This window comes from Theropithecus gelada, chromosome 1, assembly GCF_003255815.1.
Source record: "Theropithecus gelada isolate Dixy chromosome 1, Tgel_1.0, whole genome shotgun sequence".
Classification (NCBI taxonomy): domain Eukaryota; kingdom Metazoa; phylum Chordata; class Mammalia; order Primates; family Cercopithecidae; genus Theropithecus; species Theropithecus gelada.
Window position 1 is genome coordinate 168,600,562 of NC_037668.1, and position 17,456 is coordinate 168,618,017.

The 17,456-nt window shown below is 34.6% G+C and overlaps 1 protein-coding gene across 2 annotated transcripts in view; it reads left to right on the forward strand.

The window, feature by feature from the left end:
• Positions 1-17,456, forward strand: part of ASPM (abnormal spindle microtubule assembly) — a 62,734-nt gene that overhangs the window by 23,037 nt on the left and 22,241 nt on the right. For both annotated transcript variants that reach the window (XM_025358302.1, XM_025358312.1), the window contains exons 14-17: positions 982-1,189; positions 1,280-1,422; positions 1,540-1,668; positions 5,583-5,777. In XM_025358302.1, the coding sequence (XP_025214087.1) occupies positions 982-1,189; positions 1,280-1,422; positions 1,540-1,668; positions 5,583-5,777 (675 nt within the window). The remainder of the gene's footprint in view (positions 1-981; positions 1,190-1,279; positions 1,423-1,539; positions 1,669-5,582; positions 5,778-17,456) is intronic.

A 17,456-nucleotide genomic window follows, 5' to 3' on the forward strand; every position in this document is an offset into this window, starting at 1 on the left:
TATGGTTATACCAAGAAGTTATTAGTAGAAAAATTGTTAAACATATGGATAATCTTCTATGTTTTAACTGAATACTAGAGAGACAAAGCTGATCATCAATATTAATTCCATATTTGGAATTTGCATACTAGCTAAAATTTCTTTTTAATGCTGAAATTAGTAGTTACAGTATTTTGTGGTCATTCATTGACATGTGTGAATGCCTAGTCACTAGTTGCTAGCTGATGTCAAACAAGGTGGTGCTCTGTCTTTTTGTTTCAGCTCTTATACTGTAAAAAAGCATGTTTTCAGGACCTATTTAGCATTGTGCTTTTTTGCACTTTTGTGCTTTTTGTTGGTGAGTTCCCTGTTTAAAATGGCCTTCAACTGTAGTAATGAAGCCCTGTCTAGTGTTCTTAGGAGAAGACTGTGATGTGCCATATACAGAAAATATATGCGTTAACTAATTTTAATGCAGGCATGAATTATAATGCTGTTGGCCATGAGTTAGTGTTATTGGATCAGAAACACATGTAAAACAAGGTTATGTGTGGATTGGTTGATAAACTTTATAACCAGAGGCTCACAGGACACTAACTTTATATTTCTCCTCTGTGCAATGGTTCAGTATTCACAATTTAGTTTTCACAAATAATGAGAATTCACTCTCATTGCTTGTTGTTGTAGTTTCCTAAGACTACCATAGCAAATTACTACAAACTAGGTGGCTTAAGGTAGAAATTTACTCTCTCACAGTTCCAGAGGTTAGAAGTCTGAAATCAACGTGTTGGATGTGCCATGATCTCACGTAAGGTTCTAGGGGAGACTCTGTTTTATTCCTTTCTTTTAAACTTTAGAGGTTAACAGTCAACCTTGCCATTACGTGCCGTGTAGGTTTGTCACTCCAGTCCCTGCCTCTACCATTCACAGGTATTCTGCAAACCATTGTGTCTATATTACTTTCTAAATGCAGTTAATTGTTTTTCTGGCATTTTCAATCAGGTGGAGAATTTTACAGTGTCTTTCTCAGACGGCCGTGTGTTATGTTACCTGATCCACCATTACCATCCTTGCTATGTGCCATTTGATGCTATATGTCAGCGTACTACTCAAACTGTGGAATGTACGCAAACTGGTTCAGTGGTATTAAATTCATCATCTGAATCTGATGACAGTTCTCTGGATATGTCTCTTAAAGCATTTGATCATGGTTAGTCCCTTTTTGTTACTTTTCCAATTCTTTGCCATGTCTGATTTGAAGCTACAACTGTCTAATTTCTCCTTTCCTCCTGCATAATAGAAAATACTTCAGAACTATACAAAGAGCTCCTAGAAAATGAAAAGAAAAATTTTCAATTGATTAGGTCTGCAGTTAGAGACCTTGGTGGAATACCTGCTATGATTAATCATTCAGATATGTCAAATACAATTCCAGATGAAAAGGTAAGTAAAAGAAGAGTTTCTTAATTATTAATTCAGTAATAAAAGTCTCAGAAGATGATAGTAAGTACTGTATTCTCTGTTGATATTCTGTTTTTATCTTCTGTGGGTTTTTTTTAGGTGGTTATTACCTATTTGTCATTTCTTTGTGCAAGGCTTTTGGATCTTCGTAAAGAAATAAGAGCTGCTCGACTCATACAAACAACGTGGAGAAAATATAAACTAAAAACAGATCTCAAACGCCATCAGGTACTCCTAGAATATGAAACCACTGTAGTGTGAATTCTACTTTTTAAGATATCAGTTGATTGATTTTTCATATGATTTTACATTTTACTGATGTATGGCATTATTATGATAAATTTAATGAATTGTGTACATGTATTTTGGGTTGGGAAGGTATGAGTATTTCTCCCTAATTGCTAATGTTCTTTTCATTTGATATATCTTCCAGTCTCTGTCCACCCCTTTACTTAGTCTGTTCCAAGAAGGGAAGAGGAATAACTTAATCTGCTTTTTAAATTTGTGAGGAATACATAGGGATGCTTGACTCAGTTCTTCCTTTCCTCCTGTTGGAATCTAATCTGCCTCTAGAGAGCAGGAGCTTTCCATTAATTTTTTAATTGGTGCCGTGTGAAGCTTGACCTCAACTAGTGCTGCCTGGGCCTGAGCATCAAGTGTCTGATTTTGTGATTTAACTAGTAAGCTTAGTTTGTTTGCCATGAAGCTGTCTCCTACTTTATCCTTTATTAGTTTTAAAACTGGTATTTTGGTTTCTGCTATTAATTTTTCAAAATGTTAGGTTCTGGGCATGAAAATAGAGGTGTTATTTGTTGTTTCCCTTTGTGACCCCAATAGTACAAAAATTTCATGAATGTAAAACATTTTTTTTGTAATTCTGAGAAAATTGTTATTTTTAATAATCTAAAAAATGGTCTCCTTGATCAAGTTGAACAAACTATTTCAATCTTTTCATCTCCCTATTCCATCTACTAACTAATATTGTATTTATTTATTTGGAAAACCAAAAAAAAAAAACAAGTATCCATGCCTAGTAACATTTATCATAAATATTTCAGAAATACATTCCACCCAATATTCCTTCTCAACTTTGAAATATAATGCATCTATGATAAAGTTCTTGGTAGCTGTGTAAAACAGCTAAATTTTGACAACTTTTAAACACAATATATGTTTTTTCATATCACAGCAGACTTGGAAATAAGACTAATTGAAATAATTTTCTTTTCCCCTACTCAAACTCTTCACAGTAAAGTTTGGGAAATAGGCAGGGTCTTAATACTCACAAATGGTCTTTTCTATACATGCTCTGTGCCCTATAGTGCCCCTAAACTCAGGATCTGCCTCTCTGCCTACATATCACTTGGAGAATAACTTCCTGAAAACTTTCCTAAAGCAATTCCCCTAGAAGCTTCTAATACTTCCACAGGTATTGGAAGAGTTCAGGAAAGTGTCTCCCCTGACCAGTCCTCAAGCTATTTGATTCATCCATTGTATATTGCATTAAATGAGAGTTTTAGAATTACATGAGATAGATATATATGTATTCTGCTTTTATTTTCTGCTTAAGATAGCCTTATATTAATCAGATTTTTTTTTTCTTTTGGAGACAAGGTCTCACTCTGTCACCCAGGCAGGAGTGCAATAGTGCGATCTTGCTCACTTCAGATTTTGCCTCTTGGGTTCAAGCCATTCTTGTGCCACAGCCTCCTGAGTAGTTGGGATTATAGGTGCATGCCACCACGCCCGGCTAATTTTTGTATTTTTTGTAGAGACAGGATTTCACCGCATTGCCTAGGTAGTCTCAAACTCCTGGCCTCAAGTGATCTGCCTGACTCTGTCTCCCACAGTGCTGGGATTACATGCATGAGCCACTGCACCTGGTCTTAGTCTGATATTAACTGTAGAATTTTCTTAACTTTTTGCTGGTGAGAACCGTTTTCTTGATTTATTTCCTTAATGCAAATAGTAGAAGTTTCCATTTTTTGAAGGACTAAATTAAGAGAAATTTCTATACTTAATGGTTAAACTTCTTGTACCCAGTCAGACCCCTGCTTCTCTCCTTTCTCTTGGTGACCATACTCCCTCTTTTATACAATTACCTCACATCCAATTATATCTTTCCATTTTCTATTTAGAACATTAGGCAGCAGGCTCCCTATGTTATTACAAGCTACTAAACATATTAACTTCAGATAGCTATTTTTCAGGTTTTATATTTTGCTTTTATGTTATAATTCATATGAATCTATTAATAATGGAGTGGCTGAAACTTTTACAGTGACAAAGAAACTTTGACAAGTAACTAAAATTACCTGATGAATTATTGAAGCATCCCCTGGTACATTACAGCTCTCAGTTCTTCCTGTCAACAAATAGCCATAAACTCCAAAGCAAAAGAAGTCCTAGAATTTGGCCCTATATATATAAGGCAAGATGAAAGAAATAAGCTGGTACCTGGCTGACTCAACAACAGTCTGATTAAAAAGGGTCAATGACGACAGGCATGGAAACTTTTATCATCAGTATATGTAATTTTCAAATACTTGCTAAATTTGGTAATATATTTGCCTCTTCTAATTTATTTACTTTCCATCTTTAACTTCTCTAATGGCATGTAAGGTTGTACTTTAGTTCTATAGAGATTATCTAAAAACTGAGATAAGTTACAATTTACTTTAGCTTTTTTGTCCATGAATGCCCTGACTCTTACAACTTTTGACTCAAATGCAATATACTTCTGAACTACAACATTTGAAAATTTTACTGATTTATGTATTTATTTATTTACTCTAATAGGGGTGTGCTTTTAACTTGAGCCTCTACATCCCTAAAGGCCATAGGTTTCAGAAGGGCATTGACAATGGTGTTAGATGACTTAATCAACTTGTTAAACACATAATTCCCTTAGCCTGATTTTAGAATTGTCTACTCTTTCTCCCCAGAGGAATGATCCAATATATAGCCCTTACCATTCCTTAGTATTTATGTTTCAATCTATTGGTCACCTTTTTTATATGTAAAAATAACAATTTGATTATTTCCATAGTTGTTTCCCCTATTGTATAATTTTCCTGCACAGATACCATCCACTGATTATTATTAATTAATAATTGGAATTATAGCTCATCTCTGTGTAGAGCCTACCCTTGCATGGTGGACTGTCCCAGACAGCAACACAAATAGCTGCCAAACATCTCTGCCATAAGTTATTCCTTCCCACCAAAGGAAATAGTTCATTTTCTAGTCTCCGATTCCAGTGAAGTAAATTGAGAAATCTAGTTTTGAACAGTATAGCAAAGTTACTTTAAAGCCAAACTGCCTGGTTCATATCCTGGCTATAATGCCAATAAACTAACAAGCTACTTAACCTCATTGCCTCAGTTTTCTACTGATCATAAGAGTAGTATTTGCTCATTTTTTCTTAGGGTGGTGGTTGTGAGATTTAAATGGATTATTTGTGAAGTGTTCAGAATGGTGCTGGACATAGAATATGTTATTATTTACAGCAATTTATTATCAGAAGTAACAAATGAGATATGGGGGGTATTGTTCTCTAACATAACTAGGGAGCTGGCTCCTCTTTGACCACGAGTGTTGGGCATCTCAGATACCACTTTTCATAACCCAAACTATACTCTTTTTTCTTGAGCTTGTGTGGCCTAAGACCACAATATATTCTATGCTAAAGGAGGAGGTATTTTGTTTCTCCCCTTTAGTGTTTTGCTTTGTTGAAATTGTTACAATTCTCTAACACATTTTTTTTTCATACAATCCACCCCTTTCCTAAAAGTCAGTCCTGAATCTAGTGGACCCAAATCTGAGAAACATACCACATTACACTTCAAATAGCCTTTATCTTGATTACTGAGGATCTGTGATAGATTAAACATGTCTGATCTTTATCTTAGACTATTTCTTAGGAATCTTTGTTTCATCATACAAACATATCTGCAAGTCCACCTATCAGCCCTTTCGACATGCCTGGAATTATCAGTACTCCAAAGATGAACACAAGAAGCATGGGGGTGTTGTATTTCCAGGATCAATTTAATTGGTGTTTAACATATGATTATCTTACAAAGAATAATTTAAGGTCTTAAGCGAGTGTTTAATTTACATTTGCTGACTTTTTATTTTAGGAGAGAGATAAAGCTGCAAGAATTATTCAATCAGCTGTAATCAATTTTCTAGCAAAACAAAGATTGAGAAAAAGAGTTAATGCGGCACTCATCATTCAGAAATACTGGCGAAGAGTCTTAGCACAGAGAAAATTATTAATATTAAAAAAGGAAAAGCTGGAAGAAGTTCAAAATAAAGCAGCATCACTTATTCAGGTACAGTATCCTGGACTAATTTTTGAATTTAAAAACTTTTCATGATTTTTTTAAGTAAGAAGGCAAAATGTGATGAAGTTTTCAATGATTATATTTTAGAATTCTTTATCTAATACTTAATTTAACAAATATTTACTACCCAAAAGCTCGTTATGGTGCTCAGCAGAAGGCTGAAACATAATTGAAATGCATTTGCTCTGAAAAAGCAAACATTCTAATTCCGTACCTCTTGCTGTCTTCTTTGTTGCGTCTTCTACTCTATGGGACATGCTGGCATACTCAACCATTCTACTTTGTATATCCACATAACCAACCAGGTCCTTTTTTATCTTTGCTATGAGTCCTGGAAACTTCTCTTTGGAACAACTGTACACATTTTTCTCTCTAATCCACTTAGTTGGCATGTAACGGAAATAGTGCTTATAATTATTCTGTAGAATACCTATATTATTTTTCTTTTTAGGAAAAAATATTTAATATTGAGTTTAGATAATATGGTCTTCACATCTATGTAAATTAGTTTTTTATATTAAATTATATTTTAGTAACATGAGAGATGTGCATTATTTAAATTTACTATTTATAAATGCCATTGAAGCTTCACCCCATCAATGTATCTGATTTATAAATTTGAAAGTTTTTGTGTCTGGCTACCATTATTGATAAATGAAGGGTTCTCTGACTTAAATAGTTGTCTTTTTAAACCTTTTTTTAAAATGTAAAATATTACACATAGAAAATTACCCCAAATAAAAATATAGAGCCTAATGATTTTTCACAAAATGTATACCAATGTAAAACCACCTAGATCAAGAAATGGAATATTGCCAGTGTAGCAAAAGGCATTTTTCAATTAACTCTCCCATCCCAGCTCAAGCTAACCATTATGCTAATCATACCATTTTCCTAAGTGTTTTCTTTAAACATAATAATTTAGTTTCGCTTACTTTTTGAATTGTTACAGATGAGTTCAAACCATATAAATTCTTTGATGTGATATTATTACATTTTTTGAGATTTATCAGCGTTGTTGAGTATAGCCATGGTTTAATTTTTTTATTTCGTATTCTGCACTATACTTAATCTGCTCTATTTTTGATGAACATTTGGCTTTTCAGTTTTGAGTGATTATGATTAAAGGTATTATGAACATGTCTTTTGGTGTGAAATGTGTTCAGTCTCTTCAATTGTACTAGGAGTACAATTGTTCTTAAGGCATATAGGCATACCTTGTTTTATTGCTCTTTGCATTATTGTGCTTTGCAGCTATTGAGTGTTTTATGAATTGAAGGTTTGTGGCAACCCTGTGTTAAGTAAGTCTGTCAACATTTTTTCCAACAGGATATGCTCACTTTATGTTTGTGTCGTATTTTGGTAATTCTCACAATATTTCCAACTTTTTCATTAGTACTACATCTATTATGGTAATCTGAGATTAATGATCTTTGATAGGAAGTATGAGTGGTCTAGATAGAAGATGAAACCAACCACAACATTCCCATAAGCCAAAGCCTAATCCAGAGAAGGCCCAAACTCTATTCAGTTCTACAAAGGCTGACAGAAGTAAGGAACCTGCAAAAATTTTGAAGTTAGCAGAGAATGGTTCATGAGGTTTAAGGAAATAAGCTGTTCCCATAACATAAAAGTGCAAGGTAAAGCAGCAAGTGCTGATGTAGAAGCTGCAGCAAGTTATTCAGAGGATCAAGCTAAGATCATTAATAAGAGTGGCTACACTAAACAAAAGTTTTCAGAAGACAAAACAGACTTCTATTAAAAGAAGATGCCATCTAAGACTTTTGCATCTAGAAAGGGGAAATCAATTTCTAGCTTCAAAGATTCAAAGGAGAAATTTACTCTCTTGTTAGGGGCTAATGCAACTGGTGGCTTTAAGTTGAAGCCAATGCTTATTTATCCTTCTGAAAATCCTAGGATCCTTAAGAATTATGCTAAATATACTCTGACTGTACACTATAAATGGAACAACAAAGTCTGGATGATGTACATTTGTTTATAGCAGGGTTTACTGAATATTCTAAGTCCATTGTTGAGACCTACTACACAGAAAAGAAGATTCCTTTTAAAATATTACTGTTCATTGACAGTGCCCCTGGTCATGGACATGGACAAGGAGAGGAATGTTGTTTTCATGCCTGCTAACACAGCATCTATTCTGCAGTCCATGGATAAAAATTAATTTGAGTTTTAAGTCGTATTATTTAAGAAACACATTTTTGTAAGGCTATGGCTGCAATGTATAGTGATTCCTTTGATGGATCTGGGTAAAGTTAATTGAAAACCTTCTGGAAAGGATTCATCATTTTAGGTGCCATCAAAAACATTCATGATTCATAGGAGGAGGTCAAAATGTCAACATTAACAGGAGTTTGGAACAAGTTGATTCCAACCAACTTTCGTGGGTGACTTTGGTTAAAGGTTTCATTGGAGGAAGTAATTGTGGATGTGGTAGAAATAGCAAGAGAACTAGAATTAGAAGTGGTGACTGAAGGTGTGCTGAATTGCAGCAATCTCATGATATAAGTTGAACAGATGAGGAGTTGCTTCTTACAGATGAGCAAACAAAGTGGTTTCTTGAAATGGGATCTACTCCTGGTAGCCAAATGTGGTAGCTCATTCCTATAATCTCAACAACTTGGGAGGCTAAGGTGGGAGGATGGCTTGAGGCTAAGAGTTCGAGATCAGCCTGGGCAACAAAGTGAGACCCCATTTAAAAATAAAAATAAGCTGGGCATGATGGCTCATGCCTGTAATCCCAAGCACTTTGGCTGAGACAGACAGATCATGTGAGGTAAGGAGTTTGAGACCAGCCTGGCCAACATGGAGAAACCCCATCTCCACTAAAAATACAGAAATTAGCTAGGCATGGGGGTGCATGCCTGTAATCCCAGCTACTTGGGAGGCTGAGACAGGAGAATCACTTGAACCTGAGAGGCAGGGGTTGCAGTGAGTCAAGATCACATCATTGTACTTCAGCCTGGGAGACAGAGCGAGACTCCGTCTCAAAAAATACAAAAAATAAATAAAATAACTAGCCAAGTGTGGCGGCACACACCCATAGTCCCAGCTACTCACTCAGGAGGCTGAGGTGGGAGGATCCCTTGAGCCTGGAAGTTCAAGGCAGCAGTGAGCCATAATTGCACCACTGCACTCCAGCCTGGGTGACACAGTGAGACCCTAACCGTTAACCAAAAAAAAAAAAAAAAAAAAAAAATCTACTTTTTGTAAAACTTAAAACAGTATATAAATTTAGTTGATAAAGCAGCAGCAGGCTTTGGGAGGATTGACCCCAATTTTAAAAGAATCTCTACTCTGGGTAAAATGCTAATAAGTGGCATTGCATACTATGGAGCTGTCTTTTCTGAATAAGGAGTCAATCCATGCAGCAAACTTCATTGTTGTCTTATTTTTAAAAAAATTGCCAAAGCCATCTTCAACAACTACCATTCTGATCAGTCAGCAACCATCAACATTAAGGTAAGACCCTCCACTAGCAAAAAGATTACAATTTGCTGAAGGCTCACATGGTTCTTAGCATTTTTTAGCAATTTAGTATTTTAAAATTTAGATATGTACATTGTAGTTTTTTAGACATAATGCTTTTGCACACTTAATAGACTGCAGTATAGTGTAAAGATGACTTCAATATGTATTGGGAAACCAAAAAATTTGTGTGACTCACTTTATTGTAATATTTGCTTTATTGTGGTGGTCTGGAACTGCACCTGCTATATCTTTGAGATATGCCTATAGGTATTTCAACTTTAGTGGACACTGCCCAAGAGTTGTTTAAAGTACTTGCAAAGATTTAAAACCCACCAGGTGTTTATGACCATTCACATGACCCCATGTCTACATGAACATTTGGAAATTGTCTTTTTAATTTTAGCCATTCTGGTGATTATGTAGTAGTATTCAGAGTAGTTTTAATTTGATTTTTCTTCATTAATGATGTTGAACAACTTTTCCATTTTGGAAATCTCTTGTGAAGTATTATTATGAGCATCTTTTAAAACTGTTTTAGTTTGTTTGCCTTCTTGTGAATTTATAAAAGGGCTTTATACTATGATCGTTATTAGGCCTCTATTTCATATGTGTGTTGTATCTTCTCCCAAGCTATAACTTACTGTTTTATATCTTACTAATGAAATTTCTTGTTTTTCGTTTATGGTTAGTGTTTTTTGTGTACTATTTAAGGAGTGTTTCTTGATCTTCTTTATCTTAAGGCCTTGTAGATGTATGCCTACGTTATACTCTATAAGCATGAATGTTTTGTTTTCCTCATTTTGATCTCACCTAAAATTAATTTTTAGATGATTTGTTTTAGAAGACATTTAAAAAATATATGGATATCCAGTTGTTTCAACATGTTTTACGGAAATTACCATCCTTGCCCTGTTGCCATGGTACCTTCAGTATACATTATGTATTCTTTTTTTGTTTCTTCTACTTCTATTTTAGATTCTGAGGATATGTGAGCAGAGAGGTTACATGGGTAAATTGTGTGTCATTAAGCCTTAGTGTGCAAATGATCCTGTCACCCAGGTATTCAACATAGTACCTGATAGTCTTCCAACCCATACTTCCGTCTGACTCACCTTCATCAAGCAGTCCCAGTGTCTGTTTTTCCCATCTTTGTGTCCATGTGTATTCAGTGTTTAGCTCCCACTTATAAGTGAGAATATGTGATATTTGGTTTTCTGTTCCTGTGTTACTTCACTTAGGATAATGGCCTCCAGCTGCATGCACATTACTGCAAAGGACATAATTTCTTTTTTTTTTTAATTTTTTTAATGGCTGCATAGTATTCCATGGTGCTTATGTGCTACATTTCCTTTTTTTGAAAATTACCATTTATTTTAGGTTTAGGGGTACATGTACAGGTTTGTTATATGAACCCCAAAATTTGAGTCAGATTTCAGCTAATTTAGAAAGTTTATTTTGCCAAAGTTGAGGATGTACACCCATTGCACTGCATCAGGAAGTCCTGACATGTGCCCAAGGTGGTCAGGGCACAGCGTGGTTTTACACATTTTAGGGAGACATGAGACATCAATCAATATATGTAAGAAGTACATTGGTTTAGTCTGGAAAGTCAGGATAACTTGAAACAAACGCAGGAAGATCCGAAGCAGGGAGAGGGCTTCCAGATCAGATAGGTGAGAGACAAACAGATGTATTCTTTCGAATTTCTGATTAGCCTTTCTAAAGGAGGCATCAGATATGCATTTACCTCAGTGAGCACAGGGATAGCTGAATAGAATGGGAGACAGGTTTGCCTTAAACAGTTTCCAGCTTGAGTTTTTCTTTAAGTTTAGTGATTTGGGGGGTCCAATTTATTTTTTTTTCACAGTTATATAGGTAGACTTGTGTCATGGGGGTTTGTTGTACAGATTATTTTGTCACCCAAGTATTAAGCCTAGTACCCATTCATTATTTTTCCTGATCCTTTCCCTCCTCCCACCCTTCACCCTCCAATAGGCCCCAGTGTGTGTTTCCCTCTGTGTGTCCATGTTTTTTCATTGTTTACCTCCCACTTACAAGTGAGAACTTGCAGTATTTGGTTTTCTGTTCCCATGTTAGTTTGCTAAGGATAATGACCTCCAGCTCCATCCATGTCCCTGCAAAGGGCATGATTTCACTCTTTCTTATGGCTGCATAGTATTCCATGGTTGTGTATGTACCACATTTTCTTTATCCAGTCTGTCATTGATGGACAGTTAGGTTGATTCCATGTCTTTGCTATTGTGAATATTGCTGCAGTGAACATCATGCATGCTTCTTTATGACTGAACAATTTATATTCCTTTGGGTAAATACCCATTAATGGGATTGCTGGGTTGAATAGTATTTCTGTTTTTAGGGCTTTGAGGAATCACCACACTGTCTTCCACAATGGCCGAGCTAATTTACACTCCCACCAACAGTGTATAAGCATTCCTTTTTCTCTACAACCTCGCCAGCATCTGACTTTTTCACTTTTTAGTAATAGCCATTATGATTGGTGTGAGATAGTATCTTATTGTGGTTTTGATTTGCATTTCTCTAATCATCAGTGATGTTGACCTTTTTTCATATGATTTTTGGCCGCATGTATGTCTCCATAGTGTGTATGTACCACATTTTCTTTATCCAGTCCACTGTTGATGGGCATCTTGGTTGATTCCATGTCTTTGCTATTGTGAATAGCTCTACGATGAACATATGGATCCATGTATCTTTTTGGTAGAATGATTTCTTTTCCTTTGGGTATATACCCAGTAGTGGGTTTGCTGGATCAAATGGAAGTTCTCTTTTAAATTCTTTGAGAAATCTCCAAATTGATTTTCACAGTAGCTGAACTAATTTCCGTTTCCGCTAGCAGTATATAAGTGTTCTCTTTTCTCTGTAACCTTGCCAGCATCTGTTTTTTGACTTTTTAATAACAGCCATCTTGATGGGTGAGATGGTATCTCTCTGTGGTTCTGATTTGCATTTTCCTGATGTTTAGTGATGATAGGCATTTTTTCATAGATTTGTTGGCCGTATGTGTGTCTTCCTTTGAGAAGGGTCCATGTCCTTTGCCCACTTTTTAGTGGGATTATTTGTTTTTTGAATTAAGTTCCTTATAGATGCTGAATATTAGACCTTTGTTAGATACATTGTTCACAAATATTTTCTCCCGTTCTGTAGGTTGTCTGTTTATTCTGTTGATTATTTTGCTGTGCAGAAGCTCTTTAATTAGGTCCCATTTGTCAATTATTGTTTTTGTTGCAATTGCTTTTGGGGACTTTGTTATAAATTCTTTCCCAAGGCTGATATCCAGAGTGGCATTTCCTAGGTTTTCTTCTAGGGTTTTTATTGGTTTGGGTCTTACATTTAAGTCCTTAATCCATCTTCAGTTAATTTTTTGTATGTGGTGAAAGGAAAGGGTCCAATTTTAATCTTCTGCACTGACAGTTTATTGAATAGCATATCCTTTCCCCATTGTTTGTAATTGTCAACTATGTCAAAGGTCAGGTGGTTTTAGATATGTGGCTTTATTTCTGGGTTCTCTACCCTGTTCTATTTGTGTAGTAGACATCAACTATTCTTATATGTGTGATTCTGTTTCTAGTATTTCTTTCTATTCAGTCGGTCCATTTGTCTATCTTTGAGCCTCGCACTGTGGCAGTAGGTGAAATCTGGATATCTCGTAGGTAAATCCTCCTTCTTTGTTAGTGATTTGCACATGATTTCTCCCAATCTGCAGTTTGTCTTTTTATTCTCGTAACAGGGATTTTTGTTCAGCAGAAGTATTTCATTTTGATGGAATCCAATTATCACTTTTCTTCTTTTATGGATTATGCTTTTAGCATAGTACTCTAAAAGTTTTATAATTTTTCATTCTAAATTTTGACCTATGATGTATTTTGAGTTAGTTCTCATCTAAGGTAAGGGTTAGGTCAATGTTCACTTTTTTTATATATATACATGTCCAATTATTCCGACACTATTTGTCGTAAAAAACTCTTATTTCCACATTGAAATGTCTTTGTACCTTTGTCATAAATCAGTTGGTCACATGTGTGTTGATTGTCTGGACTGTATTCTGTTTCATTAATACATGTGTCTATACCTTCACTAATACCACAGTTTCTTGATTACTGCAGCTTTATAGTAAGCCTTAATGGATATTGTGATTCTTCCAATTTTATTCTTTTTTCAAAATGAGTTGGAATTTTCTAGTTGCTTTGTCTTTCCATTTAAGTTTTAGGTTAGTTTTTCTATGTCCTCAAAAAATATTGTCAAATTTTGATTGAAATTGCATCACATTTACAGATATTTTGAGGTGCCCTGATAACTTTACTATGTTGATTATTCTGATTCATAAAGGTGACATATATCTCCATTATTTAGATCTTTGAGTTGTTCATGATCAGATTTTTGTTAGATTCATACTTCAGTATCTTATTTATTTTGAAGCTATTATAAATAATATTGCTTTTTAATTTCAGTTCTCATTTCTGTTTTATAAACATTCATCTTTGTGTGTTAAGCCTTTAACATATAACAGGGTTAACTATTAATCCTGTTAAAAAAAAAAACTCACTTATTTCTATAAAGTTTTTATGTTTGTTTTTGTTTTAGATTATTTGAGATTTTCTACATAGTCATGTTGTCTGCCTTTCTTTCCAATCTAAATACTCTTTTTATTTTTTATTTTCGCCACTTATTTTATTGGCTAAGAATTCCAGTATGATGCTAAATAGGTGTGGTAAGATTCAATATCTTTGCCTTGTTCACACATTAAGTATGATATAGGCTGTAGTTTTCTTGTAGATGCCCTTTATCAGGTTGAAGGAGGCTCTGTTTCTTAGCTTACTGAGAGTTTTATCACATATAGATTTGGGTTTCATTAAATACTTTTCTACTTCAATGTATATATTAACATTTATTGGGTTTCTAATCTTACAGTGAACTTATATTCTAAAGATAAAATTCAAATATTAGTGATGTATTTTTTTATATGCATTGATATTTTATTAATTCCACTTGCTAGTATTTTATTGAAGAGTTTTGCATCTGTGTAATGAGTTGGGAAGTTTCAGGGTTCTTTTATGTTTTCTGGAAGAGATTGTTGACATTTGGTATTATTTTGTCTTTAATCATTTTAAAAAACTTACTAGTGATACTATCTTAGAGTGGAAATTTCTATTTTATTTTTTTTTCCTCTTTTTACTTGACATAATTGTGCATATTCATAAAGCACATAGTGATATTTTGATACAAATACTGTATAGTGATCACATTAGGACAATTAGCATATTCATCATCTCAAACATTATTCTTCTCTGGATTTTCTTTTCTTTTTCTTTTTCTTTTTTTTTTTTTTTTTTTTTTTTTGAGACAGGGTCTTACTCTGTCGCCCAGGCCAGAGCGCAGTGGTGCAAACATGGCTCACTGCAGCCTCAATCTCCTATACTCAAGCCATCATCCCACCTCAGCCTCCCAAGTAGCTGAGACTACAGGCATGTACCACCACACTCAACTAATTTTTATATTTTTTGTGGAGATAGGGTCTCACTAAATTGCCCAGACTGGTCTCGAACTCCTGGGCTGAAGTGATCCTCCCGCCTTGGCCTCCTAAAGTGCTAAGAGTACAGGTGTGAACTACTACACCTGGCCAGATTCTGTTTTTTAAATTTGTATAGAACTATTTATCTTTGATGAGTTTTGGCAGTTTCTAATTTTCAAAGAATTGATCCATTTCATCCAAGTTGTTGAATTTACCATATGTATATACAAAGTATGTGTTTAATATCCTTTTGATGCCTGGGTAGCCTGAAGTGATATTCCCTTTTTTAGTCCTGATATTGATAATTTGTATCTTTTCTTTTCTTCTTTGTCAGTCTTGCTAGAGTTTTAACTCTCTTGATCTTTTCAGTGGACAACCCTTTGGCTTCATTGGTCTCTGCTCAGTCTTTATGATTTCTTGTTTTGATTAATTTTGCTTTTCCTTCTACAGTTTCTTTAAGTATAACCTTGAGTAACTGATTTGAGTCCTTCCACTTTTAATGTAACCCACTAATGGTATAAATTTTCTTCTAAGTACAGGTTTAGCGACATACTACAAATTTTGATATCATATTTTTTTTTCATTCAGTTCAAATAGTTTTTAATTTCTCTTGAGTCTTTTTCTATGATTAAAAGTTTCAGAATATGTTATTTACTTTCTAAATGTTTGGAGATTTTCCTATTATTTTTCTGTTAGTGACTTTTTGTTCAATTCCCTTATGACCAGAGCACATACTGTGATTTCAATTCTTTCCTATTTGATAATGTTTCATTTGTGACCTGCAATATGGTCTATCATGGTCAGAGGTTGACATATCATGGTCAGAGGCTGACATGGTCAGAGCCAAATTTGGCCTACCATGTGTTTTTATAAATAGAATTTTTTAGAATATGGCTACAACTATTTGTTTATGTGTTATTTGGGAGCTGCTTTTGTACTATAATAGCAGAATTGACTTGTTGCAACAGAATTGACCCATATAGCTGAGATATTTGCCATCTTGGCTGTCATCTCCATTCTGCTATTGTACCATACCAGTGTATTTTCATTTTGGTTAGTGTGCTTTTCAGTTTTACTATTCTCACTTGGTTCTTACTCATATTTTTGATGTGTTTACTGCGACTTTCTATGTTTCCATTAGTTTCAACTTGTAGCATTTTTACTTTATCTGCTCTAAAGTCGTTGTCAGTTAATTCCAATTCCAGTATCTTTGTCATCTCATCACTGGCATCTATTGATTGTCTTTTCCTGTGCGAGTTGAAATTTTTCTGTTGTATGTCAAATAATTTTTAATTGAATTCTCTATGTTATGAGACTCTATGTTTTGTTTAAATACTATGGAGAATGTTGATATTTTAGTTTTAGCAGCTAGTTCACTCGATTGGGTTCAGGCCATATGTTCTCATCAGCCTTCCATGGCATAGCTTCAATGACAGTTCCTTTTTGAAAACCTTTACAGTGATGTTTGTATCATATCAGTTTCATTATGTAACACCCAGAAGCCAGTCTGAGATCTAGATTGTGATCTGTATCTTATTCAGTTCTTAAAGACTATAGCCTACTGTGGTTGAGATCCACATTGTGCACAGCTTGGTGGTGAACCTAGAAATTCATAAACAACATTATCAGATTGCCTTCCTGAGCTCCCCAGTCTCTGCCATCTCCCTAGTACCCTCTAGTTCCTCAGGGCTGCCTTGTTTCCTCCTCTGACCAGAAAACTGGAGATTGAGTTACACTGCTCTACTGCATTATTTCCATGACTGTGCCCATATCTGAAGCAGAGAAACTCTTTTGTAAGTGGAAAAACAAAGTATGGCTCGGGTTATAGTTACTGGGAGAGATGAAGAATTCGGCTGTTAATGCAATCAACCTACGACAGATATCCGTGGTAGAGTAGAAAGAACACTTGATTTTGGTGTAATAATCTAGGTCCTAATATCAATTATTTTTATTTGCTGTGGGACTTCACAAAAAGTTTTGTAACATTAGTGTTTCTTTCCTTAAGTGAAGAAAGAATGCCAACTTACTGTATTTTTGTGAGAATTAAGTGAGAAAATTGTTTGTAATGTGCTCCTTAGTAAAAGCTATTTATTTTTAAGAACTGTATGACAATGGTGAAAAAATTGTTATTTTAATAAGCAAAACTGTTAGGAAAGGAGATGATCTTATCATCCATGTTATATATCAACATTGATTAACATTTCAGTAATGGAGTGGTAATAGTAATTTAGAAAAAGTGATTATTGAAGTACAAAACAATCAGTACACACTCATTCTTCAATTTCTTAGTTTGAGGATTTTACATAGAAATATCTGTTGGGGGTAGGTGCTCAAAAGAAAAATAATATCTGCATTTCTGAGTACTATTATTGCTTTACTTTGCCCTAATTTAAAACTACTTTATGTAGAGTTTATTGTTTTCAAAATACTTGTGTACAAATAAGTTTGACTGCTGTTGGATAAATATTTTAATTAGTTGTGCATCTCTTCTTGGTAAGAGAAACAATATGTATACAATCATTTCCTGTCAGGTTGAAGAGTACAAACAAAACCTCTGGTAATGTTTAGTAGAGAAAGAAGGCAATAAAATATATAGGAAAAGGGTCAGGAAAAGGGATGTGCATGTT